Source organism: Bombus fervidus, chromosome 11 (genome assembly GCF_041682495.2).
Source record: "Bombus fervidus isolate BK054 chromosome 11, iyBomFerv1, whole genome shotgun sequence".
Taxonomy (NCBI): Eukaryota; Metazoa; Arthropoda; class Insecta; order Hymenoptera; family Apidae; genus Bombus; species Bombus fervidus.
The window spans coordinates 8,314,098-8,341,000 of record NC_091527.1 but is presented as its reverse complement, the minus strand read 5'-3'; the positions used below and the strand labels follow the sequence as shown (position 1 = coordinate 8,341,000).

The following is a 26,903-nucleotide window of genomic DNA, read 5'->3' as shown; positions in this document are numbered from 1 at the left end:
AAACATCCTAAAAGAATTTTGCTAGATATTGATTAATTTTGAATATTTTTATAATGAAATACAAAGTATACTCGAACGAATAAAAATCGAGATCAGTCGTATTCATGAATATCAGTATAAATGAAAATTCACCAATGACAACGCCTTTAAGGTGTTCCACACATGCATCGAATCGTCCCACGCATCGCGCGTGGTTTCTGAAGGAAGTTGAGTTCTTTCCGCGCATCTTACGCGTTTTCCTGAAGGAAAATGGCTACCAGCTGTCATTTAATCGAAAAGTATAACTTCTAAAGTGACAGAATTCTGTGAAAAATCGTTTAACGTGTATAAGATCGTCTGGCGCGATGCAATTACATAACGTTGAAATCATTTAGTTGAACGACGCCACTTTTCATCTACATGCGGAACCCGTGAAACCTCCTACAGTGCCATGAAATTTTATTCCACTTTACTGTTTACAGTTTTTATTTTTTGCAAAACGTATCAGGACTAACAAGTCAACGCTACTTCCGCGCTTTTTAAATAATTTCATCACTTCAGTAGTCATTTTAGGATCGTTACTGACAATTTAACCGTGCTACATATTAAAGACTACAAATTTTTGACCTGACTCATTATTTTTGGAGCTCGTTAATTGCAAATACGGTAAACCATTGTTTAAGAATATTAAATATGGAAATTACAATATGTAATGTAATTTATATTCTATGAATTTTATGTAGATACTAATTTTTGTGATTATACACTTTTGTTAAAGTTGCCAATGTTTTTTTTTACATTTGGACAATATTGCTGTCTTATTTCAGAAAAGCAGCATGGGTTCGAGCCAACAGTTTTCTCTTAGGTGGAATAATTACTTAAAACATATTACTTGTGCTTTTGATACATTGAGAACAGAAGAAGATCTCGTTGATGTAACTTTAAGCTGCGAAGGAAAAAGAATAAGAGCACACAAAATGCTATTATCTGCATGTAGTACATATTTTAGAGATTTATTTAAGGTAGAGTAAAATTAAGAATTTAATAATTTATTACTGTTAACATATATTTTATAAATGATACTTATTCTATTTTAGGAAAATCCATGTCAGCATCCTGTTATAATATTTCGTAATGTAAAATATGATGATTTGGCTGCATTGGTTGATTTTATGTATCAGGGTGAAGTAAATGTGGTTCAGGAACAATTAGCCAGTTTTTTAACAACTGCTGAGCTGCTTGCTGTTCAGGGCCTTACCGATGGTACAGGAAAAGATAATGATAGTTTAGTAGAGGTATGTTTTTCAAAATTGTTAAATATGATTAAATATTTTCTGCTTAAATTAAAGTAATATATTTGTATCATGTTAAACTGTGTTTCAGGATGACATAGAAATTCCTAATGAACCTGAAATTCAACTTCAAAATGCTTCTAGCAAAACAGCAGCAGACAAGAGAAATAAGTCACCTTCATCTCCAATGCCTTATCATGCTGTTGACTTACAGCCTGATGCTCCACCGAGCAAAAGACGAAAATGTAGAGAAAATACAAATACAAATGCTGATAAAACTATAAGTAATGCTTTATCTTCAAAAGATTCTGAAAATAAAACCTCAGAAAATCAATCAACAACTGGTTCGGATCCTGTTGAAATAATACCACTAATGCCAAATTTAAAGTTGGAAATGCCTGAATATTTAGTACAAGATGGAAGTAGCTGTAGTTACGAAGAACAAAGTTTGGGAGACAGTTCGCTAAATAAGATTGGTATAGAAGATACATCATCTAATACTCCTGATCATGATCAGAAACCTGATATCACTCAGACATTTTATTCGAGCAATCAGTCTACTTCAGATAGCTTGGATCTCAAACATCAAACAACTGATGTTGGTAAGATTTTCATTATTTTATTCTATTTTTAAAGCATAGAGGGATATGTTGCATAATCTTGTTTGTTAACTAGGGCACTTGCTTTCGAAACCTAGTACTTCTGGAGAAAGATTAACACAAGAAGCAGTGCAGGGTAAGTGTTTCCCTAATCAGTATTTACTTTACCTTACCATGACACACGATATAATGTTGTGCCATATCTTTTAATTTTTTTAAATAAATGTTAACAATTACCGGAACTGTATTAAGAAGTTATCAATAAAACGTACATAATATAATAGAATCTGTAATTCCTAGTATTTTACAGGTACAACAATTTGAATCAGATATGATGATATTTGATATTTATATCGAAGATTTAATTAAGAGAAATGGCACTGTAAACTAACTTTAAGTTTTGTACCCATATATTGCTGATGCTAATGATTCCTAATTAATTTTAAAATGATATTTAATTATCGATAGATAGTGCATTTTATGTTTATAAACGTGAAAAAAAACAATTTTCGTTTCGCTGTACTATGGTTATCCTACAATATATGTATCATTAATATATTATAAAGAACTATTTGAATATGGGTACAAAATGGTTTTTATGCGTATTTTTACATATAACTTCTATTTACTTTAAATTATTCGAAATTTGATGATAAAATTATGCAGACTATATACATAGAAGACAGGGGATTAATTTTATTATATACTTAATTTGAAAGAAAGTTGCGTGAACTTCTTATGACGTAAAGTGTAAAAATTTAATAGAATGTAGATACAGTTTTCTATTATCGTTACACATAAAAAATTTGTTAAACACTGATAAAGTTAAAGCCATTAATAGTGGTTGCAGCAAAGATTTGTTATTAATTCAAGATGAATAGGTTTCAGACAAAAAATTCCAGTTATTACTTATAGATTTGATTTTATAAAAAAAAAAAAAAAACAAGAAATTGAAAATTTTATAAAAAAGTTTATTTGCATTAAAAATATTATAATTTATCGAATATCAGATTTATTAGATCTTACGTTTAAACTAGTTTTTTTTACCATTTTTGTTTGTAAATTTATTATTTTAATAAAAATATCAGGATCGGGTTAACTAAAACGATCGTGTAGTAAAATATCGATGCAAATATCTTGGAATCATTAAAAAAAATGCATTTTCTATTGTGAAAAAATGTTACTTTATTTCCGTTAATTATTTAACTGTACTATAATATAAAATATGCATGGTTTTTGGATGTAAATGTATGGCATAGGCACTCGGGTGTAGGTTGAACTGTAGATATTAGTAAGCATTGCCAAGTGCTGTATGTGTGCCGACAATCATCAACATTCCCTTAATAACTCGTATAAAGCCACTACTGCGTTCCTTCCGAGCACTAACTGTAAGCATATTTCTGTGTATACACTAAAATATCTTTCAACGCTGGTATGAGGTAATTTCTTTGAATCCGCAGAACTGTACGCAGGACACGCACGCACGTGTGTGGTGCAAATACATACATATCTCACATGTTGATTTCACTTGCATGCAAAGTTAATCTTAAATTCATTAATTTCATCGTTGTCTCTATCGTTTATGTAGATATAATAAAAGTATAGATGAAAATTTAGAGAAAGAAAAAACAAAAGATTATTACACGGTTCTGTGTATATTCCAATGCTATGAATTCGACGCATCGATTGTAATTCAGATTTGTAAATGAAATACTTATTTCGTTTTCCTTTATCTATGATTTTCGTATGATTTGCGAAATTTAATCGTATTGCTATTTAAGATTAACTTGCAAGCTTGTATATTCATCCTTTCTTTTTTTTTTCTTTTTTTCTTTTTTTATACAACAAAACTTCGTAGCCTTGTAAAAGAACTAATTTGAAGTAAGTAGCAATGGTGGTGGTGCTGGCGATAATGGCATGTAAATGATCCTTTTCTGTATCCGAACATCTTGTTATATACTCATTTCTTCTTTTTATATAATGTACCGTAAATTCCAAAAACTCAATGTGGGTGCGTGGGTATCGGATATTCAGGTCGAATCGATGAGCCTTTGAAACACGATAGGAATGGGAGCATTATGTTTATTTCACTGAACGTTCAATTATTTTGTCAATAAACATTCATTTCTTATGTAGAAACGTCAAAGTCAATTGTTACAGCGCGATTATTTTTAGACATGATATAATTCGAATTGTTCCGCAAAGAATTTTTTAACGCGACCCGATCCGAAATACATTTGACCTGTTCAAAAGTCAATTTCGGCAGGTAGGTAAGCAAAGCTTCTTTGTGTTTATCGTTTGATCGTCAAAACAGGAGCATGAATTATTCAAACAAACGCGAATTTAATGTCTACCGATAGTTATACCTTTGCGTGCGGAAACAGGCCCGGAAACAGGGTTTCTAGAAGAATTTTTGTATTGAAAATTCCGTTCGGAAACTGTAAACCGAAAAAGGAATAGAATCGTGTACACAATTCATGTAAGAATATTTCAGGCGTGAAATAACCATGTAAATAACGATATAGACGATACAGGAGGATGTTTGTATGTTATTATTAATGCGCGGAAGGGCGATCGAACTGATGCTCTATATTAGAATTACGAGTGCTGTGTGTGTGTGCGTGGATTACTCTCCTTTGCTCGCGCTGTACGCGCTAAACTTTTTTATAACTGAGCGTGAAGCGATGTTAAATTGTAATCGTGTGCCGACCTATTGCTCTCCAGCAAATTGGCGATAACATACTGAATCGAAGAATTATTTATCAAGACGATGAAGCGTCGGTCGATCGATCTTCAAACTTACAGTCGATTACCCAAGCGCAACACAATCGTTTATCGGAATTTTAATATATTGTTCTGTATATAAAAACGACCAGGCAGGCTTCAACTTGATACTTTCAAATCTTTAACGACATTGTCGTTTTACGTTCATGCAAATAAGAAATCTTGGAGCGCAGAGAGTAAACGTACACATGCCCGAACAGGCAGTACGATTTCCGAACGATGATCATGCAGAGGCACGTAACGAAGTTAAAAATGACAAAATAAAATAAAAGATATATTAAAAGAAATACACGTGAACGAACGGCTTTTTTGATGATCAAAGACAAAAAGAGAAAGATGATTCACGAAGGATTTGATTTTCGAATGGGAAGGAGCAGCATTCGCGATATACGTACTATATACGTATGTAAAATGTATCAAACGCACGTATGATACGTGATAGTTGCCAGACTGCGTTGCAAACGCAGGGAAAAAGAGGAGGGGAAATAGGGAGGGGTGGTAGAAAGGAGAAAAAGTTAAAAATGTAACGATTTTATTATCGAGGCGGGAAGCAATAAGAGAAATTCGATCGAGGAGTTCGAGAAGAGAAACACAAAACGAGAAGGAAAGACCGGTGATCGACAGATTCGGCTAGCACCTGGCAATGTTACATTTCCATCTAAATACACGCATACACGTACGAAAAATATATCGTTGGTATTGGTATCGCTGATACTCTAGACTGGCTTTCACGGCTACGGGATTGGTTGGTGCTGGGATTGGTCGTTAAAGAAATTTGTTTACTAATGGTTGCCTGCATGTGCACATATACTTAAGAATTGACTAACCGAAGTGTTTGGCCAATGTGTTTTCTTCAGGAGGGATTACGTACGTATCTGGTCAGCCGCATAGCCTCAGCAAAGCAAACGGTCACGGAAAAGTATGTGTACACTGCAAGCAGCGCGGAATGGTCACATCACGTGGAAAGCTCAGGCAGACGCGCTTCAAATGTTGGCCCTGCAATGCCTGTTTGTGCCGCTGGCCATGTTTCGTCGATTTTCACAAAATGCGCGCCATCCCGCACATCCCGCCCCCATAGCACCAACTCGCCCCCTCCGATCACCCTGAGTTAATATCGTTACTCGACTAATCACACACCTCTTGTGCTTTTCGACTTCCTCTGTATGTTACATCTACGACAAGGGAAAACGACGTGAATTGATAGTGAGAAACAACAGGGGAATAAACAGAAGATGAGAAAAAGAGGAGAGAAAGAGAGAGAGAGAGAGAGAGAGAGAGAGTGAGAGAGGGAAAGGGAGAGGGAGAAAATGAGCATTAGAACGGGAACAACATTCTTTGTTGGTTTCTTTTCTCTTTTCTTTTTTCCTCTTTGGTCGATATCGAAAATGTTATATTTCGGCCAAGTTGTACGCATGTGTATTTATTAGCAAACGTATGATTTTTTCTTTTTACTATTTTTCCTTCTGTTTCTGATGCGATCGCGAATAATTTTATTATCCTGCTTTCGTACGTTTACTCTCCACGTTAGTTTTTAACCGATAATCTCTTTCGTGCCTTGTGATTGTCGGTTTTATTCCGCAAAATTATTGGGTGCGAAGCGCATTTCGCGTGTTTTCGATGTGGACGCGTGGTCGTTCCGCACGCAACCTTCTCGCCGAAACAGCTAGGAAATGCATAATACGTTTATGTGATAGTGTTGCGTTTTCATTTTTGTTATTTTAATATAATGTATGCGCGCGCGCGTGTACAATTCGATCTGTTCAACAATTTAAGAATACTTTAATCGTTTATTTTCTGGTCTTTCGACACAGAGGCAACTTCGTGAAGGAAGTAACAATGAACGTTCTCGTTCGAAACCTATCATACTCCGAACACGATCTTGCTTCGTTGCAAGTATTGTCCACCTGTCAACTATTTTTTACAATGTAACAACAATTTAGTGCTTATTTATAATTCATGTTAGTCGTAAATTATCAGTTATTATCCAATAATGGATATCCAATAATGGATCGGTTATTATCCAAACAATGGATATTCCTTCAAACCGTTTGTATTTTATACTTAGTAACTTGACCGCGCTCGATGGCTTGATCGTCTCATATGCTCACACTAGCGTAATAGAAGAAACGTTATTTAATTTAATTTTGACTCTATATCTACATAAGACTGCGACGAGTAAATTCGTTATCGATTTATATGATAATGTTCTACGGCTCTTTGTCGATGGTACTTAGATACAAATACTTGGTCACCTTCGTCGGAGTACTAATGTCTATTTCGTCCTTCTTTCCTTTTTTTTTTCTTTTTTTTCTTTTACGAGGTACGCATATGTGGTGATATTTTATGCATGTATTATTTTGTCATTTTTACCATCATTTCTATTTGTATCTTGGTACATTTCACGAAACATTCACATTGTAAGTCGAACGTCATTATATTTCAATAATCACGGTCCAATTATATTCAACTTATAAATATGTGAAAAGTAAGCAGCTTACTCATTACGCGATAAGTCGATAGTGGGTAAAAATAACTTGTTTAATCATACAGTTACATATACATGGAATTTTGCTACTCTGTGTCACGCGGTTACTATTATTGAGTCAGTAGTAACCATTTCGTTGGTACAAACTACGAGAGAAAAAGGCGTTTTATAAAAATCCTATGTTCATTATCGTTATCATTGTCGTAACGTTCCGAAGATCTCGTATAATTAAGTTTGTTAATGGCTAAATAGTGTCGAATGAATGCTTTTTGTATTTGTATGTATCTGATGGACTTAATCGTAAGGCGAATAACGATATAGTGTGCTTTCTAGTACGAGCACTTATAGACTGACATTCATCGTTGCACACATCGCTCATAGTATGAAGAACTGGTTGATTTAATCTTCCCGCTAGCATAGATTTTTAGAATCAAATTTGTCGATTTATACGGTTCACAAAAAGTCCGAATTCGCAAGTATAAAATGCCGTCCAATTAATTTCCTTCAAATACTCGTGTTATGTAAGGCGTTGGGTCGATAAAAAGCGCAACGTGAAACGTTATAAAAGATTCGGTTCGAACGAACAACTTTAGAAGAAAGTTGTGAAACACATGCGAACTTTCTAATAAAAAGAATCGAAGCGATATTGTAATTGAAGACAGCTTATCTTCCTTAAAACCCACGTCACGCGAACGATCCTTTGAAAGACTAACTAAACGCGCAGACGAAGATGGAGGAAGGAAAGGAAAATGAAATGAATTCCACATTCCTTGATAAATGGAGTTATTACAATATTAGAAGTATATTATATGTATATCGTGTGGTTGGTAGTTTCGGTGTATTTCAATAGCCTGGGGCCTTGTCGGGCTTGTATCTCTTTTCGGTGGTGTCATATGCTCTCTGTCTCTCTATATGGTCTAATTAGATTTAATCTAATCAGCTTAAGCTTTCAACGCACATCGTGTGAACGACCGTGCCCGAAATCGCGAAGGAAAGTAAACGATCCATCGTCTTGAATATATCGTCGCGAATACTAAGAAAAAGTTTGTGGATCGTTGAAATTTCAAATGATCTGTGCATTCGCATCCAGATGTTCGTGTTCGTGTTCGCGTTCGCGTTTGCGGTTACATAGACGATAGGAAAGGATTTTTCGGTGTTTTCGTAAGAACTAAATCGCGTAACGACCGCGTAAGAAGCAGAGGTGAAAGGTACTGAACGGTATCGTGTCTCTTGTCGAGAACGCGATATCTAAGTTTGCATACGGCACAATAGTGTGTTCTAGTTAATATAGAGGTGATCTTGTGTGTTTGTGTTTATTTGTAGAACGAGCAGGAGATACCGCAGGGGGCGGGGGTGGTAGCGCCGGTCCTGCAACCGCGGACCTCGTCTCGGACGATGACTACGGTCAGTCCACGGATACAGAATTATTGTTTCGCTGTAGAATTTGTTGGAAAGGTTTCAAGCATCCGATGTCGTTGACACTGCACAAGGACTTGCATACAGGGCAAACCAGGTGCCCGATTTGTCAGCGCATCTTCAGTCGAAGTTACGACATGAAGGCTCATTTGCTGCGCATCCACAAGTGCACGTTCAGTGTCGACGCTAAATTGAACTTTCGAAAGTGATCGCATAGTACTGCCTCGTGAGGAGACATTTATTTTTTATCGTCCTTATATTTTACTTTTGGATAGAAAGAACCGGCTGAACGATCGATATCGTCGTGATACTGTTGATCGGTGACCATCGCGTGTCTCTGGACCAAACAAAACGTGATTGTTTCTAACGTGATTGTTTTTAATATGATTTATTACTTTTTTATATATATCATGTATATATGTATACATACATATGTATATAAATATATATATGTATATTTATATATATACATATATGTTTTTTTTCTGACTCAACAGTATCATATCGATTCTAAGCTGTTCTAATCTCCGGAATATTTTTTTCGTACTCTTATGCGTACCTCTTCTATTTATCGTTCGCATTAAATCTTGATATATTTAAATCTTTGAACAGACACGAGAGATTTCGGCAAGAATCGATTGGTTTATTGTCAATCGTTTTCTGTATTCGTGTTAAATAGACTGATGTCAGTAGACTCGAACAAAGTGCCATCAACGACAGATGACGCGAGAAAACGTAAAGTTCCTCAGAGAGAAACCGTATTTAGAAAATAAGCGATTCAAAGAATTAATTAGTACTTTTTACTCGTGTCGCTATAAAGTAAGATTCGATCGATCTTAGTTTTTGTTTCCTACACTTTGTTTTATTTCGTAAACGATTATTTACTTATTCGAAATACGAGAGAAATGCGACTGTTGTTGGTGCGATGCGCTATACCTATTCGTTTAATTTTTACAATTTAATACATCGTATCTATTTATAGCTGAAAGTTTTACGTTATTACAGGATGTTTGTATACGATTTACTAAAACAGTCTCGAAAGATATATTTCATATTTGAATCACTGTTAGAAAGTTGTAATAAAACTTTCCAAAAACTACATCCTTTGTTTCACTCGTTCAAAGATCATAAAGACAATTAACGAAAGGACAACATTGAAATCGATTGTTTAACATTCGGTTATTCGTATTACCGTAGCTATCGACACAGAAACGTTAACATTTTCAAGCTTCTTGTTGTTCCGGTACTCGAGAAAATCTTCTCTTTTCTCTTTAGCAACAGACGCTTTGTTAAACATGCTTGTGGGAATTTTTCAACTTACAGTGGCTATACAGCAGATATACTTTCATGAGGCGAGTCACGCTCAAGAAGACGATGGTTATTTGCGATACGTGCCCCAAATCCTCTGCGAACACTCGCTTGTCTATCTTTTAGCCGTCCGTTACGACGTGTCCCCTTCGCGATCTTACTCCCTTGCTCCTATTTCTTTTCTTCCTTTTCGCGAGGCAAAAGTCACGATCGCTATTTTCAAGATATTCGGCGCGTCAAAATTCAACCAAGTTACTTCCATGATAGATTGACATTAGAAAAATAATACAGAGCAAGGGCAAGCAATGAACGAAACCGCAGAAAACATTAAAGTCCCGTTTTCAAGATTCGAAACATGCAAAACAGTGAAATTTTATCACATAAGTACGAAGCTGTCTGTGTGTATGGGAACAATTTGGATTGTGTGCGCAGAATCTACGCACGATACAACGCCCATTGGGAATCATCATGAGCATCAACACGAGCTTCAGCAGCAGCAGTTGCAACAACAGGAGCAACGACCACAACAACAGCAACAGACCAGCCTCGGCTATGAGCGGATCAGACGTAGGCATAAGCCTCTTCATGATCGAAGTGGTCGTTGGGTATGCGATGTCTGCGGTCGTACTTATAATCGTGGTGATTCTTTGGCGCATCATCGTAGTATACATAGGGGTGACACAATTTGTCCGATCTGTCAGGCTGTTTTCGCTCGGAAGTATACGATGCGCTGTCACATGTTAAATGTTCATGGTATTAATGTTAAATAACACGAAACTTCACACAACTAGAAATACTTATGACTTTTATAACAGTTGAATAACAAACTGTAAGAATTGTAAGGCTGGTTTTATATTATCATAGGCTGTGAATTTCACGTTTAATTTGGTACTTTGAATTCCACGCGAGGAAATACCGAAATCGATCCACTACTGTTTCGATATAAATCATTTGCATTCGTTTCTCCTCTTTCGACTCTTACTTTCAATTCGCTTTCATATTTTATTCGTGTACACATATCACGATAGTCGGCAACGACCAAGCGTAAAACTGTGTTATCACGTATGTACATGGAATATCCATTACTCCGTAAACGGTAATACGTATCCTGCACAGTATGACCTACGCCATGATCGCTGAATTTGTACATATCGTGTACACAACAATTATGTAATTTATATATAAATTATGGAAACCGTCTGGCTATAATTTTATTATTTTATCGTTGAACAATTTTTCATGAACGCTCGATTGATTTTTTATACTTGTTATCTTTGTTCGAAACATATCAGGGATACCTTAATTAATCGATACTGGAGATAGAGAGAGGGAAACAAAAAATCGACACGTTGCCTTTCATGCTCCTGAGTTCGATTCTTTTCCAAATATACAAATCATCTCTTTGGAAATACGGAACATAAGACGATAGATTTCTCTGTTTCTTACTAAGGAATTCTTGTTATAGTTATGAATTTTTAACAAATTATTATGTAAAGATAAGTCATTGCATAGTAGCTTGTAAATATTATAGAAGAATGTGTTTGGCGCAAAGAATTACCATACACCGTTATTGCTTTTTGTTTTGTACGTACATGCGTGGTCTGAAAAATAAAAGTGTCGTATAAGATGTATCGTTTTTTTGTTTTTTTTTTCGTTTGTTCTTTCATTTTTTTTTTCTTTTCCTTTCTTTCCGTTGACAAGCGCTTGCGTTAACCGCGTCCACGAAAATGTAACCAATGACGACTCGTGATTATCGCCCGATATTCACAACATTATCATGAACCTAGTCTCACAAATAGACGTATGTTCATCAAAAGGAATACATGATTGTCGGTTCACTGCACACAGCAAGCGTTTAACGAAAATTCACAGAAAATCTAATTTCTTGTGTATCATATATAAGGTAAATGTGTGATCACCGTAATTACAAGATGCTTGTTTTGTGATTTTCAATTGCATTTCTAACTGCAACTGATCGATATACCTTGAAATAGGACTTCTGATATTCTTCTGCATGAATATTGAACATTTTTTGTACGTATATACATTGTTTGGTTGTCGTTCAAACGTTGTATTCACAATTCACAGTAGCATGATCGCTCCAAAAGTTTAAAGTTGCGTGTTTACCACCTCGTGGTTGCTCTTCCTTGTACAACTCATCGTGTGTGCTGCCTTTTCTTATCGTTCGTCTCCTCGAGCCGTTGATGCATAGATCGAGTGAATTGCAAGTAGGATAACAGAAAAGTAATTATAATTGAATAAGATAAAAGAAAAAGAGAGGGAGAGAAAGAGAGAGAGAGAGAGAGAGAATGAGAATGGAAGAGGTAGGGAGGGAGAAAGAGAGAAGGAAAATGGAAAAAAAAAGAATAAAGGAAGGAAGGAAGCAAGAAAGAAAGGAAGGAAAGAAGGGAAGGTACAGGAAATTAGAGAAAACAGCGAAAAATCGCGTGCGATCGATATTTTCTAATGCTTATCAATGAGAATAGTATTGGTTGTGTAGAAGATCGTTCGCGCTTTAACGACGATACGCAAAAAGATGAGAGAGCACGAGATTAAAGACCGATAGACGTAATAATCGTGAGTGTCTGATTGCTCGCACATCATGGGCGTACGTACTACCATGAACGTTTATATCTGATTTAGATTCTCGTACAGTGGTCATCGAACAGCCGTCGCATTCGTGCAAACTCTGCGGTAAAACGTTTTGGAATCGGGACTCGATGTACAAACACATGAACATGCACAAAGGAACGACTCAATGTCCGGTATGTCATAAAGTGCTGAGCCGCACGACGCACATGAAGCGACATTTAAAAAATCGGCACGGTTGGCTGGGCGTCGGGACGACCGCCGCCGCCGCTGCAACTGCAGTCGCAAACGCCGCAGCAGCCGCCGCCGCAGCAGCCGCAGCCGCTGTTGGGTCTGCAACCCCAACTGGAACCGGAACCGCGTCCACCAACACCGTTCCTGGTGTTCCCATAGTCTCCACTGTTAGCGGCGCTTCAACGGCGACCGATGTTACGACCACCCTGCCGACGCCCATTTCCGTCTCCTCCACCGCGATTGCCCATCAAAACGTCGGAAGCCCTACCGCTGGCCTCGAATGTAATGCTACTTATACTACTATACGCATTAGAGAAAGCAGCGTCGAAAGAATCACATCTAGTCCTATTCCTTAGTGTGAACATATCCTGCCGGATCCACTCACCCGTCGACGGAAAAGAGGATAAACGCGCGCGCGATTCTCCCACTCTTTCTGTTCCCTTCTTCTTTCAACCTATATCTCACCTATTGTCATTGCCATGTTTTTTCTTGACTCGTACACGTATAAACTATTCGAGTCGATATAGCACGCGTCAACTCTCCTACGAACATATTATGCTTCTGATTATATTTTCTCTTTAGATTCTAACACGTAGGTATTTTTGCGTGAAAATTATTCCTGCTAAACGAGTAAGTAAGGTATCGTAGCCACAAGCTAAGCATACCAAAAAGCTATTACGTTTTTACCTATAGCAGATTAGCATTCCGGTGTTGTTTGATTCATCGAGAAACGGGACATCACGAGCGCCCTATCTTTCAAATTTAACACGGAAATTCGCTAGAAATGTATATGTCATGAAATGTCACTCTAGTCGTCGACGGGAAGCCTATGTTAAAGACACCTGTCTTACACTTTACGTTATACCCTAGTCATTTGTACACATGCGTGTGTGTACGTCCATTTATGTACATCCATATATGCATATGAAAAAGGAGGAGGAGGAGGTGGAGAGGGAAGGAGTAGAAGGCGAAGACGGAGGAAAAGGAAACGATGAAGAAGAAGAAGAAGAAGAAGAAGAAGAAGAAGGAAGAGAAGATATCGCGTGCGTAATAACGAAGAAACCTTGTATTAACGTTTTTTATAACCAAAGACATGCAGTAGATCAGAAAGAAAAAGGCAAATTATTTTATCTAGTCAAATGAGTTCGGTACTTAATAGCGTGTAAGGAGGAATGTGCATCTTTCTTTGTACGATCGGCCGTGAATATGCAAATTTCGCAGAATCCTGAACGATAGATCGACTATGAGACTGAACAGAAACGTTCGATCGTTTTCGAAGCTTCGATGTCTTTTCAGTTAAGTTTTACCGCCTCGACGAAAGTTTCAGGATCGGCCGTTAGAAGTTTCTATCTTTATTTTCAATCATCTCGATCGATCTTGATGGTTTTCTTGTTCGCGAAACATCGCGCGTGATCGTAAACCTTCCTCGAGGCAAGGAACGATTCGTACTCACGATGTTGCAACGTGTAAAATGTATTCGATCATTGATTGGAAGTACGATTGAGTACTAGAGAAACGTGCCATTTTCGTTGCTCTTTCTTTTTCAAGTGGAGCAAACAAAAGCTTTATTTGTGTTTAGCGACCAAGCTGTTCTTCGTTGACAGTAATTGGCATTATGTTGCTCATTTGTTTGTCTGGAAGAATCCGTATGTTACTTCCGGACCAAAATTTCGCCATAATATATACGTTTATGATATTAAACATACTCATTACACCGTACTATTTTAATTATAAGCACAGAGGCTTGCCGAATTCATATACGTGCACATATTCGTCTATCTACGAAAAATAGATAGAACTTTGTTTTCGTTTATACATTTATGATAATATGAATATAAGAGTTAATATCTTTACTTTATGTTATTTTTTGTTAATTTTATTATATTATGCTTATTGTTTGCTTGTTTCTTTTTCTTTTTAGTTTTACTTTGGTTCCGTTTTTCTATGTTAGAGTTTTATTTTAATCCGTAATATCGAAAGAAGCTTGGCTTCTATTACGCGAGTTAATTCGATTCGAGTCGTTTACTTCTGTACGATTATAAAGAGGCTATTATTCGATTATATATACAGACAACATGCGATATGATCTCTTGCTCGCTGTATGCCAAAGTTTTTTAACATGTTGTAAATCGAGCATAGCGTTAAATTTATATTTTGCGGAACTTGATTGTGACGTGACTAAGTACAAATCGAAGCTAGTTGACAAATGTTAAAAAGGGAACAATTTAGCGCAATTGTCGTAAATTAATCACAACGTTGACTATGCCGCTGATTTTCGATGCTTGTACGATTCTGTTCTATTTAATTTCTGTACGAAGATATTTATGAAGAAACGCTATCACTGTCAACAGAAATGCAAACATCACAGTGGTAGTCAACGGATGGGTCAACAGTTTAGTGACGTTCTTTTATTATGCGAAAAAGCAAATTTTCTTTATGCAAATTAATGATGCTTAAGTTATAATTTGCGATCGCATGCGTTTTATAGTTCTATATATACATATATATATAGAGAGAGTATATAATATATATGTATTTCGTGCTTATTATATTTTCCTTCGCACAATTTGCACGTATGCGTTTTATTGTGTAATTTCTAATCGTCTTTTTTCAAAATTGACGATATTTTATTAGAGGAACAAATCAACGTTTGATGAGATATATTCCTTTCTAAGTTACTTTTATCCCCCCCCCCCTCCGTGTTTTATTTATACTAATTTACTTTACAAATTAAACAAAAGAAGCAGAAAATATATTGAAATGTACATGCGTTTACTTATACTTGTGTATGGATAGACGTCTACGTTCAATTTAAAGGAAACGAATGTGCACATTCCTCGGAAACCACAATACAAATAAGTACAAGATTGCCAATTATTACTTTAGAAAAATTGATATTTCTTTCTTTAGTTATTTATAAAAATAAGAAGTATCTATATATATATATATATATATATATATAAATATATATAAATATACAAATACAAATATATAAATATATTAAAAAATATATATACAAATATTATAATATATCATTACACGATCTTATGTTTGGCTTATGCAAGTTAACAATGTAAGTAAAAAAGAAAAAAAAAAGAAAAAGAAAAAAAGAAATATGTGTGAATAAAGTTTCAAAATGTGAATGCTGCAGAGTTCTTTTTTCAAACATAATCGAAGATCTCAAATTTCGATGTTGTCACGTTCTTACTAAACTTGTTACTTTAATACGAATCGATCTAGATGAGTAAGTATATAACGAGTTGTTACACTTTATACAATGCGTGTTGCACAAACGATAGATACAAGCTTCGCATTTTTTTATTACTCGAACTTAAACACGTACGATATTGTACAATAAATTTTTGCGATAGAACTAATGTCTGCAAAACATAAAACGCTCGATGAGTAAGCATTATCAAGATCACCTATTGTGTTAACTAACGAGCTAAAGGTTACAGAATACGTTGCGTATGTTCAGCGATGTCTATTTATAACGTAGTCTGTGTAGGTATCAAGTATTGATATTCGTAAATGAATATGGAAAAGTATCTAATTAACATCGATTAACGATTCTGTTTTGAACACGGTATAATTGAATTATTACTTTTGGCGGTTGTCACTGTACCATGTTAAATTGTGCTTTAACGTTTTCACGCTTCTCACAGTTACTACGTTTCTTTTTTTCGTTTCTCAATTTTGACACACCAATAGGACTTTATTAATATAATATTACTGCATATAGTATTAGTGGCAATACGTTGATAGATAAAGATCGCGGAATCACATCGAGTCGCATCGATGTAAGTTATTATTAGATAGAATGAAATGAAAAATATTTGTAGAACGAAGTAATGATTCGAAAGGGATCCTTGGTTGATATTGCAACTCGCAGAGCCGCATAAACCGGATAAAGCAATCGGTTTTCGTATTTACTGTGCGTATCGTGTTGTCGTATCGACGCGACGATGACGCGACCACGACCGATACGTACGGGTCGGCTCTGAGAACAAACGCGAATCAACGGAGGATTCGATATATGATGATTTATCATTTCCGATTGGAAAGGCGGTACATCCAGCACAGGTAGAACAATGATCTAGTCTGTGTTACGTGTTACTGTCCCCTCAATTTGTTTATGAAATGTAATTGCCTAGAAAGCAATGAGGAATCGGCGGGTCACGTGGCTGTTAATGTGTTGCAGGGGGGGTGGGACGCAATCGGAAGCATGTTGGCGATACAACTGGTCAAGTGGTGATTCAGGGTCCAGGGCGTTTTTCGTGCAGACTCTGCGGAAGCGTTTACAAGCACCTTGCTTCGCTGACCCAGCACCTTGAAGTGCATCGCAACCAGACTACCTGCATCCTATGTCACACCACTCTCAGTCGTAGAACCGACCTGCGACGTCACATGCGTCTGAAACATAACATGCAATGGCAAAAAACGATCCAGAAGCAGCGCAGCTCGAAAAACGAATTGGACTCGTAAATTTTTTCGAACGCGTCGAGAAATATTGCTTCTCGCTCCGCCCTGGTCCCCCTATGTTTTTCTTCTTGTCTGTTCGCGTCAAGTAGAAATATCTTCCGATCTTTTCCCTCGGTAATTTCTCCCTTTTCTGTTTCCTTTCTTTTGTTTTTAGCTTCAGCCGCCATTTTTCCTTTTCTTTGTCCGTCAGTTGTCGTTCATCGTCAATGTGTCAATGCTTTTCTCTTTACTAGGAGAAGTAACCCGCTTTTACTGAACCATCCTTTAAAATAACCGATGTTTCGCCATGTATTTTGTCGTTCGTACACATTGAGGTGAACCATTTGGTTAGCGTGTTCTCCCTATGTACAGTATTAAAATCGGACAGGGGCAAGAATTGTAGAATCTTACGTTGCTTGCATAGTTCTTGGAATATTTTAACGTTCGCGTAACATTTTATGATATTAACCGTTGCCGTTAATTTTCGCGTGAAACAGAAAGTTTGAGGACAGTAACATGGGACTTAATTAATTTGTATTTATCATTTTCTAATCCCGATCTCATTACCTCTGGTACAGTATCTAAAAGCTGGTCTGGTACGAGGTTTCTTTTACTGCAGAAAGCTAGGAGTACACGTTTTCTTCTTCGGCAAATAAATATCCACGGACTTCTTAATTCTCTGATTTTCGCAAGCTGATACATAATACTTACCCCTTTGCTATACTGGTAATATGCGTTTTCGACTTTCGGATAAGCGAACAGTCACATGGCGCGTATGCTTTTATATTACTTTCGTTTCTCATCGCTATGCTTTTAGTGTAAAGCGATAAGAAATCGAAAGATTTAATTGCAATGTGTAACGTTATTAACGCGTCTCCGCTCTATAAAAATTCTAGTCAATACTGTACAGTACTTTAAGCCATTGTTAATACGTTTCTTTCTCTTATCGTATCTTCGCTTACACGATACAAACTTTTAAGTCGACAATGTTCCATACGGATCTCTGTTACGCGCCCGATTATTAACACGTTAGCGTTAAAAGCCCTCGACAATTATTGCGTTCGCAGTGAAACACTACGAGATCGATGATAATACAATTTTTTCGATAAGCGATGATTATCGACAGTGTACAGACGAACTTGCAGTTGTGTACATTAGTCGACAGGCGATAGAATGTATGAAATACAAGATATCCATATCATCAATAGGAGAATTACGATATTTCGATGCGAGTAACAGGATGGTCGAGTCAAATGCGTTGCATTAGCGTGCAAGTAATGGCATTCTTCGAGACTTTTAGATGCGTATTACTACAATTAAATGTTGCGACTCAGTAGAAGCTATACTTGTGAGCAGCCAACCGTTTTCCACTCATAATGTACTCGAATCAAATGAAACATGCGGTACTCGTCGTAAAAATCGTCTTAAATAACAACCTCGATATTGATATTACACTGACTCTGTTTACACGTCTGTTATTCGCGTGCTCGAGTTTTCTTTTTCGATAAGGATGAACTTAGCTACTTTGAAGGATCGCATAGACAGTGCCTTACACACAATTATCTAGTTTTACATTTTACATATTAACTTTCCAGATGTTTACCACAGTTGAACGCGTATAAGAGAATATAAGAGAACTGAAAGTTTTATTCTTTTCGTCTGTGGCTTCGTGTAAACATTGTCTCTGTATAAAATTGAACGAAACGATTCGTTCACCGATAATCCATATGACGAGAATGTAATTTTCGATCGTTTGATACGGTTCGGATTGTGTCTCTTAACTCGGTCTTTCTTATTTGTTATTTTCTTTCGCGATTTATGAAGCCGAGAAGTGTCGCGTTACCATTCAAAAGTTCCAACTTTACCGCTTAAATGCCGTGCGTGTCGCATTTTTATAAATTAATTTTATCGATAATGCTGATTAACTTAAGTTATTTGATTATTCTACGCTATAAGCCTTACGGAAATTCTATTTAATCCCCGTGAGTAGATCATATCTAATGAAATTCTTAGAAATAAATAAAATTAAATAAGGGGTAATTACTCGATAATATTTTAGAACGATATGTTCAAGCTTGAATGTAGTGAAACTATTGTACGTTAGATTTGTAATGCGACACAGTAAATCTTAATTAAAAAATAATGAACGTAAAGCGTCATAAAAGCTCAGTCATTTCGATTACGTGTATCTTAATGGAAATTATAAGATGTGCTTCTTACTTTATCCTCGAATTGATTGATTCGCGAGATACAGGCATTCCGTTTCAACTATCGATACAAAATTATACGTAAGGAGAGATCGATTTGTCCGATGAAAGACATTGTTTATGCACGATGAAGCACTTAATCGTAGAGTTACGTGTAGTTCTAAACATAGATGTTCGCTGTTGAGAATCGCACCAAGTTTCAAGGTAAAGTCGAAGTTTTCGAGATATCTCGTAAACGATCGATCAGAATTTATGCCATTAACTAAATATTAAGTAAAACATGTACTTGATTGCAATGCGTTTTTCTTTTAGATATTAAGTAAGATGTTAGAGTGACAGCGTGAATTTATACGATGTATATCGCACGATAGTTGACGTGTTAACGATAGTTTACTAAATTGGTTTCACAACCAGCAATTGTCTTATCGTCACATCGATTAAACGATATTTAAGCAGCTGTCAGTATTTTAAAAGCACACACGCGAAAAAGAACTAAATGCATTTATCAGAACGATGTGTTTGCAGTAACGAATTTCATTTAACAGGTCATGGGTAGCTTTCGCGAAAGGAACGATACACATAGATATCATGTTTGAGTGGAAACTTTATTTCATATATATTATGGTTAACCATATATCGTGAACGCGGAACGCACCACGTACCTAGACGAACAAATGCAAACTGTCTATAGATAACATGGTCGAGTAATAATTGCGCCGGTAGCAGCAAGCTTTTTATTTCGATTTAAAAACGTGTTAAGTATATGTATTAATTGTGAGCTTGTGAGTTAAAAGTGACATAACAGTATGCTTTGAAATGTTATTACAGCAATGTAAATAAATCAATTTACAATGGAAGTTCCAGTGTTGATATCTTTCAGGAAAGTGATATGCATATATCAAATAGAAATTACGATCGAGGCAAAAATTTGCGAACAGACGTAGGTTCGATGCATTTCTCTTACGTACTAGATACATATTAAGTCTTTGATGCGTTCTAATAACATTCAACTCGACTTATGGTATTTATTTACAACGAATTAAAGATATAAATGTGAACATAACAATTATCTTCTTTTAAATGTATTCTTGATTACGGTTCTGTTCTGCTTGTGGTGTGTGAACATACTCTTTCCTTTTGCCTTTTCTTTTCTTTTCCTATTTTTTTTTTTTTCTTTTCTTTTTTAATATAATAGGAAAGTGGATATTTTGCAGTTTCACAGACAATACGCATTGCGGTAAAAACCGACCAGTATACCGCGAAAAATATATGTTCCTGGGATTCTTGGAAATATCTCCGACAGCCGGACAACTAAAAATTTTTGATCAAATTTTGAGAATTTTTACATTTGATATTTAGTCAAGGATCTCAGGTTATCCTTGTGATATCCATTATTTTACTCTATATACTAGTATATATAATAATAAGTAGACTTGTGAGATTTGAAGTATCATTCGTTACGCGTATAGAAAACAAGTTCGTTAAAATCATTTGTGTTAGTATTTGACAATCGTGAAGTACTTCTGAAAGAATTAAAATTCGTCTCGAAATATTTATTGCGATATAATGTTATTGCAGCGTTAGTTATAGGAAGATATAAATTTATAGAGGCACACACAAGGATACCGGAATGGAGTTTGCATTCGCCAGGGTGGTTCTGTAATAAATGCGGTGTAACATTTACAACGCAGCCCGCTCTTCTACGGCATATTACATCGAGACACGAGGAGTCGCAGAGTTCTACCGCGTACTGCAACATTTGCCAACGATTTTTCAAAACAAAGTGGAGTCTGGCAACTCATAACAGCAAATATCATAGAAACTAATATTGAAATGATACGAGCTCGAATTTTCCAACGAAATTTATTCAAATTCGGATCGGGTCTCGCTTCAATGGGGACTTCACAAACTTAGGAAAATTAGATTCATACTACAAATATTGTACGCGGATATTTTTCATAATAGATATAATTGAAAGATGATTACGATATTGGTTATGCAAGCATTAGGTTTCTATAGCTAAATTACTTTTATTAATATTTATTTCAATTCTAAATGTAACCGCTCAATCAAAGAGAGATACAAAGACGATTACAAGTCCTTACAAACACAGCGCAGCGAATGTAACATTGGAAAGCATCCTATTATATTTGTGGCTGATCTTATACAATCTGTAATATTCACACACACACACTCGCACATACATTCCAGAACAAGGAATGTCATAATTATAAACCCCCTCTTAATGCGAGTACCAAATGCAGTACTGATCCACCTTGAACTTTATAATCTTGCGCCGTTTTTTCGTCATTCCTAAAAGACAACAAAAATTTTTATATTCACGATACATTCACAGTCGTTAAATAATGAAGGACGTACACACACATACACACATACACACAGCTATGAATATTAATTAATACAGTTCTGATTTTAATGTAAATATAAGATATATTTGTCAAGGGAAAATAAGAAGAAATGATGTTAAAATATCATAATTGATGGAACAGGAACCAGAAAACCAGGACAACTATACGACTCAGATTCAGTAAGGACTGTAGAAAGTCACTTTCCAGAGTATGTTCCATCAACACCGAAGAAGATGAATGCTACAAGAAGATGTAAAGTTTGCGCATCTAAGGGAATGCGGAAGGAATCTCGTTACTATTGCGCTTATTGTAATGTAGGGCTATGTGTTACACCATGCTTTAAGCAGTTTCATACTAAAAGCAATATCGAATGAAACATTAAAACATAATTTTCTCTTTAGCAAATTATCTTGTACAGTTGTGTATATTATTTCTATATTCAATTATGATACCTACATTTGCTTTCCAGAAAATATCAATCGCTGTTGCTGAGGCGGTATCCCTTCTTTTTCTTCCACTCTTTCCTTAATCCTTTCTACCTTATCTGTAGGTTCTATATCTATTTCAATCTATGAGAATAATGATATCTGTGATTGCTCTTAAACTTAAATATGCATCTATTAATCATACATATTAACGATGTATTTGTGAAATTTGATAGTAAACAACAATATGTGAAAGTAATAGTAAATAACAATGGAGGAAGAATATATCTGTTATTTGAAACAAACTCTAATTTGTGATAATACATTATTATTAATTACATCAAGTGTCAAATTTTCTATTTTTAACTGACAACACGATTTTATTAGAATGATGATTTTACTTCTATAACCGTTCTTTTTTCTAAGTGTATATATAGATAAACGTTATGTTACATATTAAATCGCCAAATTGTATTTAAAATACATAAGATTATTTTGCAGTTACTTGCCTCCTTTCCGGTGAGAGTCTGAAACAAGGTTAGAATATATTTTCAGAACTTGTTATAAATGTCGTAGGCCCATCTCCGCCGGTCAATGTTCTTACCTTCACTTTGATCAACATTGTTTATGTTTTAAAAGACAATTTAATAAATAATCACTCTATGGTTACAAATTAAAAGCTATTGACATAAAGATGCACGTATGCGGTTTTCTGAACTTTGAATAAAATGTTCTATCTTCACCATATCTAGTGAAAAGTCTCTATACCTCCATCTAACGGTAATTCGGGAACATACGATACATATCGATAGCAGAAATGAGCAGGGAGATTGCCGATGAGCATGGAAGAAATTCGGCCAAAAGTCTGCTCCACGAATTACCGCCTCTAGCGATCAAATAAACGAACTATACGCTCCTGTGCTTTTGAAGGGTGAAACGAGCATATGTAAGGGGCGGAGGAATGCGGGTTCGTACCGGGCCATACGGAGTTGGTTAAAAGCAGTTGCTTAATGGCGATTCGAAAATGAGCAACAAAACGCTGCATGCATGTATAAGTTTTCGATCGTTATTTTCGTTTGAGTTGTTACAACTCCATTAATCTTGCGACGAAATCAAATCACCGTAAAATGACTTATCTACACAAATTATTATACAGAAAATTACCAACTCGTTGTAAAACTGCACGATTATTGTAAACTTATAAATTGAATTGAATAAAACAATTATATTTTGCAAATGAACAGAGCGTTTAATTATTCAAAATCCTTCCAACTTTCAACATCCACAATCTTCAAACTTTTTCCAATTGCGATAAAGAATGACTAAGAAGTTCGAAAAAAATTAGTAAGATCGTTGCTATTCGTTACTATTGATTGCTGCTAGTTGCTCATGGTATCTCGATCATCGTTTCTGTAATCGATACAAAGAAAGAACAATTTATTTGCAATATTTAATTCACCTTTCAAACAATTTTTATGTCTTTCGATCTTTACCCTTCACTAATCGCCGCGCCGTTACGAATTTTTCGTATAGTTCGGCCATTGTCCGCTAGAGGTTGATTTGTCGAGATGCATTTCTTGCTTAACATTTTTAACATTGTATCAATGATCTAGTTATCTATTTGAACTGATTTCTGTTGACAGTTTCCAAGCAACATTTATTATTTCTTATACTTTCTTAAATTGAAACAACTGTTTTTTTTTTTATATATAATTACGTAAATAGTAAAATGTAATTAAAGGCAAAATAGTTTTATATTTATATAGTTAGACAACCAAGGCACTTCTATCAGTTTATATATAAATATAATTTATTTATAATCTTAGCATAAATTTATCAGCTAGTGCAGTATGGCCATAGTATGACAGTGTCATATAGTAATACAGTAAATATAATAATATCAGTAAATGCTATATTTTTTACAAAATAAGAGTTAAGAAAGTAATTATATAATAATGAATTTCTTATTGTTACATTTTTAATTTTTCTTCTTGAGCAATCAGTTGATTTTTTATTTTCTGTAGGAGTTCCTTTTTAACAGAGTCTGGAACAAGTGTTCTTGCTTTAGTTGTAACCATTGAAAGCAATTTATCATAAGTAATATCATGACCATGTTCTTTTATTAAATCCTTGCAGATTAATTTTACTTGATCTCTCCATCCACATTCAACTAATCGACGACGTAGCAACTCTTTTAGCCTAAAAGTAAGGTTAATTATAGTAAGGTTAATAATTATAATTATAATTATTAATTATTTATACTTATTTAAATAAAATAAATTGTTATGGAGATAACATTGTTACAAGAAATAAAAAGATGGTATACGAGAGTTATCAATGTACAAGGGAAAGTTAATATCCGAATATTTTAATCGGTGAATGTACTAAAGAATATAATACAAAATTTTTGATATATATATTTATAAATGAATATTTACCCGTCGCGATCTCCAACCATAACTAGCCTTTGGTGTGGAGCAGTCTTCATTAAAACTTTGTATTGTATCTACTTTTCTATTGACAGAATTTTATAGCTTCTCTTACAACACGACCTTCAAAGACAACTACACTGTTTACTCCTCTTAATATGTAAGATAGGTTATGTTGTTTTGTCTTTTTGAGTTCATAACCTAACATTGTTTTATTTCTCAATTTCTCATATAGGTGATGCAATAATCAAACATGAGCATAGATTCTAAAAGTGTTGTTTAAAGTAACCTATCATTAAAATACCATTATTGATATTTATTCATAATTATTTCAGTTTTTTACAAATGAAATATTTCTTATTAATCCATAGGTATGTAAAATAGGTAAAGAAAATAGATGATAAATTATTAAAAGACGATTTCAAAATCTACTAGGACAATTCGTACAATGTTTGCGATAATTTCAGAAATATTATTTTTACTTACAGTATGCAACGTGTGTTAAATGTTATTTGATCATTGTAACGATTATAAATATCACTTTTGTATTTTATTTAAATACTTTTTAACTACTTTTATCTGTTAATTTGCATTATTACTATTGATAGAATTTTGTATAGAATTAGTCTATATGGATAGTTCAATACTTTGCATTAGTTATTGTTTACTTTTATTCCATTTGTACAAGTAGCATTTATCATCATTTTAGGAGATGGCATCAACACGAGTAATCAGTTGCATTTCGTACAAAAGACTCATAGCAGTCTCTAGTCTAAAAAATGTATACATTCTTTCTAATTTTAGTATTAATTCTAATTTTCGACAAAATGCATTATATTGTACAAAAAAATCAATTACTAAAACAGATCCTGTTGAACATGAAAATAAAATACAAGTTGGATTTGCGGATGTAGGTAAATTTCATATGTATATATGGACACGTATAGCATAAAAGCCAATACCACCCTGAATATTGTTTTTATTACAGTTAAAGAAAATACAAAATCTATTGGATATTTAGGTGTAATAATTAGTGGTATAGGAATTACTGCTTTCATGTTTTATATGATTTTTGATGAATTATTTTCCAATAAAAGTCCAAACAGCGTATACAGTAAAGCATTAGATCGCTGCATCAAACATCCTAAAGTAACAGATGCCCTAGGAGAACCAATAAAAGCATATGGAGAAGAGAGCAGACGTGGACGTAGAAGTCACATAAGGTGAAGTTATATTTATACTTATTACCGTTCCTCTTTATAGTTAATATTATTGTTAACAACATATAATATTTCAGTCATATTACCTTTGAGAAGGATGGAGTACGTCATATGAGAATGAAATTTTATATTCAAGGTATAAGGAGACGTGCAACTGTGAATTTAGAAGTGCAGGAAGTAAGATATAATATTTTTATATTTTGTAGAAATTCACTTTAAGATTAATTAAAAATGTAACTTTTATGTATTAGGATGAATCTGGCAATTATATGTACAGATATTTATATGTACTTGTGGATGATATTTTGCAAACTATTATTAAAATAGAAGATAACAGAGAGGAAAAGAAGAGCTCCAGTACTGAAACAGAACTTGAATGGAATTAATATATGTTAGATCTTTCTAATTAATATTTGGTACATTATGTATAGAAACGCATACAATTGATTATTTGCAACAATATTATTTTAAATACACTTTTGTAAATTTTGTGTCAAATAAATATGGTGATACTTGAAAAAAAAGTTTTATATTTATTTATAAATCGTGGGTTGCACAATAGTCGCAAATAAATATTTTTACATATGTTATAACAAGTTCTTATGAAATAAAGAAGATAATATACTAGTAACAATATTTCTCTTTAAAAGTAATAGCCTTTAAATAGATGTAACATTCAGGAAATTCGAGGAACGAAAGTTTACTTATGTGACTTCATCTTCCTGTAACGAGAATCGAGGTTCAAGCGAAATAAATAAAAATGAGTTACAATACCTTTAAGATAATGTTTATGTTATTACTAACAGAAAGGGTAAGTATAATTTCGAATGAATGAAAAAGAAAGAAAGAGGTAAATAGTACCTACGATGGTTAGGTAAAGATGCGAAGGGATCGTTAGTATTCATGATCATCTAAAAATTGATCGGAATCTGGGGAGAGATCATGTCGTCTGCATCATTTATGATGCCAACTGAGTCTCTGACAGTCCTTCATTTACTCGCGAGCAGATCGACAGAGCGCGTCGTCTATATCAGTCCGCGTTGGAGCTTAAATTGTGACGTGATATCATACAGTAACTCCTTGTTTAATTCTGAATCTTTTTCAAA

At 34.7% G+C, this 26,903-nt stretch overlaps 4 protein-coding genes and 1 long non-coding RNA gene across 15 annotated transcripts; 2 read left to right on the top strand and 3 right to left on the bottom strand.

Annotated features, from left to right (window-relative positions):
* Positions 1-115: 115 nt before the first annotated feature.
* Positions 116-20,211, top strand: LOC139992349 (zinc finger and BTB domain-containing protein 6). Of its 8 annotated transcripts, XR_011801080.1 has the most exons (7): positions 122-645; positions 807-1,001; positions 1,077-1,274; positions 1,363-1,873; positions 1,947-2,006; positions 16,888-17,282; positions 17,767-20,211. XR_011801080.1 is itself a non-coding variant. In XM_072013122.1 (6 exons), the coding sequence occupies exons 2-6, from the start codon at positions 816-818 to the stop codon at positions 13,040-13,042; spliced, it is 1,491 nt and encodes a 496-aa protein (XP_071869223.1). In that variant the 5' UTR covers positions 116-645; positions 807-815; the 3' UTR covers positions 13,043-15,644. The 8 variants fall into 8 exon arrangements, 7 of the variants coding, with proteins under 7 accessions (XP_071869223.1, XP_071869226.1, XP_071869227.1 ...); XM_072013122.1 differs by lacking the exons at positions 16,888-17,282; positions 17,767-20,211 and adding an exon at positions 12,507-15,644 and having other exon boundaries at positions 116-645; XM_072013125.1 differs by lacking the exon at positions 17,767-20,211 and having other exon boundaries at positions 16,888-17,299.
* Positions 20,212-21,378: 1,167 nt separating this feature from the next.
* On the bottom strand, positions 21,379-22,891 carry Nedd8 (Nedd8 ubiquitin like modifier). 2 transcript variants are annotated; one of them, XM_072013162.1, is made up of 4 exons: positions 22,753-22,891; positions 22,658-22,675; positions 22,180-22,292; positions 21,379-21,667 (listed from the first exon to the last, which is right to left on the bottom strand). In XM_072013162.1, the coding sequence occupies exons 1-4, from the start codon at positions 22,768-22,770 to the stop codon at positions 21,583-21,585; spliced, it is 234 nt and encodes a 77-aa protein (XP_071869263.1). In that variant the 5' UTR covers positions 22,771-22,891; the 3' UTR covers positions 21,379-21,582. The 2 variants fall into 2 exon arrangements, 1 of the variants encoding a protein (XP_071869263.1); XR_011801089.1 differs by lacking the exon at positions 22,658-22,675 and having other exon boundaries at positions 21,630-21,667; positions 22,180-22,310; positions 22,753-22,877.
* A 774-nt stretch (positions 22,892-23,665) lies between these two features.
* LOC139992365 (mitochondrial import inner membrane translocase subunit Tim21) lies at positions 23,666-26,250 on the top strand. Of its 3 annotated transcripts, none has more exons than XM_072013154.1 (5): positions 23,666-23,927; positions 25,287-25,491; positions 25,566-25,800; positions 25,875-25,974; positions 26,049-26,250. In XM_072013154.1, exons 2-5 carry the CDS (start codon positions 25,290-25,292, stop codon positions 26,181-26,183), a joined length of 672 nt encoding a protein of 223 aa, XP_071869255.1. In that variant the 5' UTR covers positions 23,666-23,927; positions 25,287-25,289; the 3' UTR covers positions 26,184-26,250. The 3 variants fall into 3 exon arrangements, with proteins under 3 accessions (XP_071869255.1, XP_071869254.1, XP_071869256.1); XM_072013153.1 differs by lacking the exon at positions 23,666-23,927 and adding an exon at positions 24,214-24,353; XM_072013155.1 differs by lacking the exon at positions 23,666-23,927 and adding an exon at positions 24,814-24,948.
* On the bottom strand, positions 24,119-24,774 carry E(y)2 (enhancer of yellow 2). The gene is made up of 2 exons (XM_072013161.1): positions 24,587-24,774; positions 24,119-24,347 (listed from the first exon to the last, which is right to left on the bottom strand). The coding sequence occupies exons 1-2, from the start codon at positions 24,634-24,636 to the stop codon at positions 24,119-24,121; spliced, it is 279 nt and encodes a 92-aa protein (XP_071869262.1). The 5' UTR covers positions 24,637-24,774.
* Positions 26,251-26,322: 72 nt separating the features above from the next.
* On the bottom strand, positions 26,323-26,787 carry LOC139992374 (uncharacterized). Its single transcript, XR_011801090.1, has 2 exons — positions 26,659-26,787; positions 26,323-26,519 (listed from the first exon to the last, which is right to left on the bottom strand). It is a non-coding gene; the product is annotated as an uncharacterized lncRNA (long non-coding RNA).
* Positions 26,788-26,903: the final 116 nt, after the last annotated feature.

Bases quoted from the DNA above. Each gene is read 5' to 3' on its own strand.
- Nedd8 (XM_072013162.1), bottom strand. The intron at 21,668-22,179 runs GTAGGTATCATA...GTTGTCTTTTAG, and splicing joins ATATTTTCTGGAAAGCAAAT to GAATGACGAAAAAACGGCGC.
- LOC139992365 (XM_072013154.1), top strand. From the start codon at position 25,290: ATGGCATCAACACGAGTAATCAGTTGCATTTCGTACAAAAGACTCATA. The intron at 25,492-25,565 runs GTAAATTTCATA...TTTTTATTACAG, and splicing joins AGTTGGATTTGCGGATGTAG to TTAAAGAAAATACAAAATCT. The intron at 25,975-26,048 runs GTAAGATATAAT...TTTATGTATTAG, and splicing joins TGAATTTAGAAGTGCAGGAA to GATGAATCTGGCAATTATAT.
- LOC139992349 (XM_072013122.1), top strand. From the start codon at position 816: ATGGGTTCGAGCCAACAGTTTTCTCTTAGGTGGAATAATTACTTAAAA. The intron at 1,874-1,946 runs GTAAGATTTTCA...TTTGTTAACTAG, and splicing joins ACATCAAACAACTGATGTTG to GGCACTTGCTTTCGAAACCT. The intron at 2,007-12,506 runs GTAAGTGTTTCC...TATCTGATTTAG, and splicing joins AACACAAGAAGCAGTGCAGG to ATTCTCGTACAGTGGTCATC.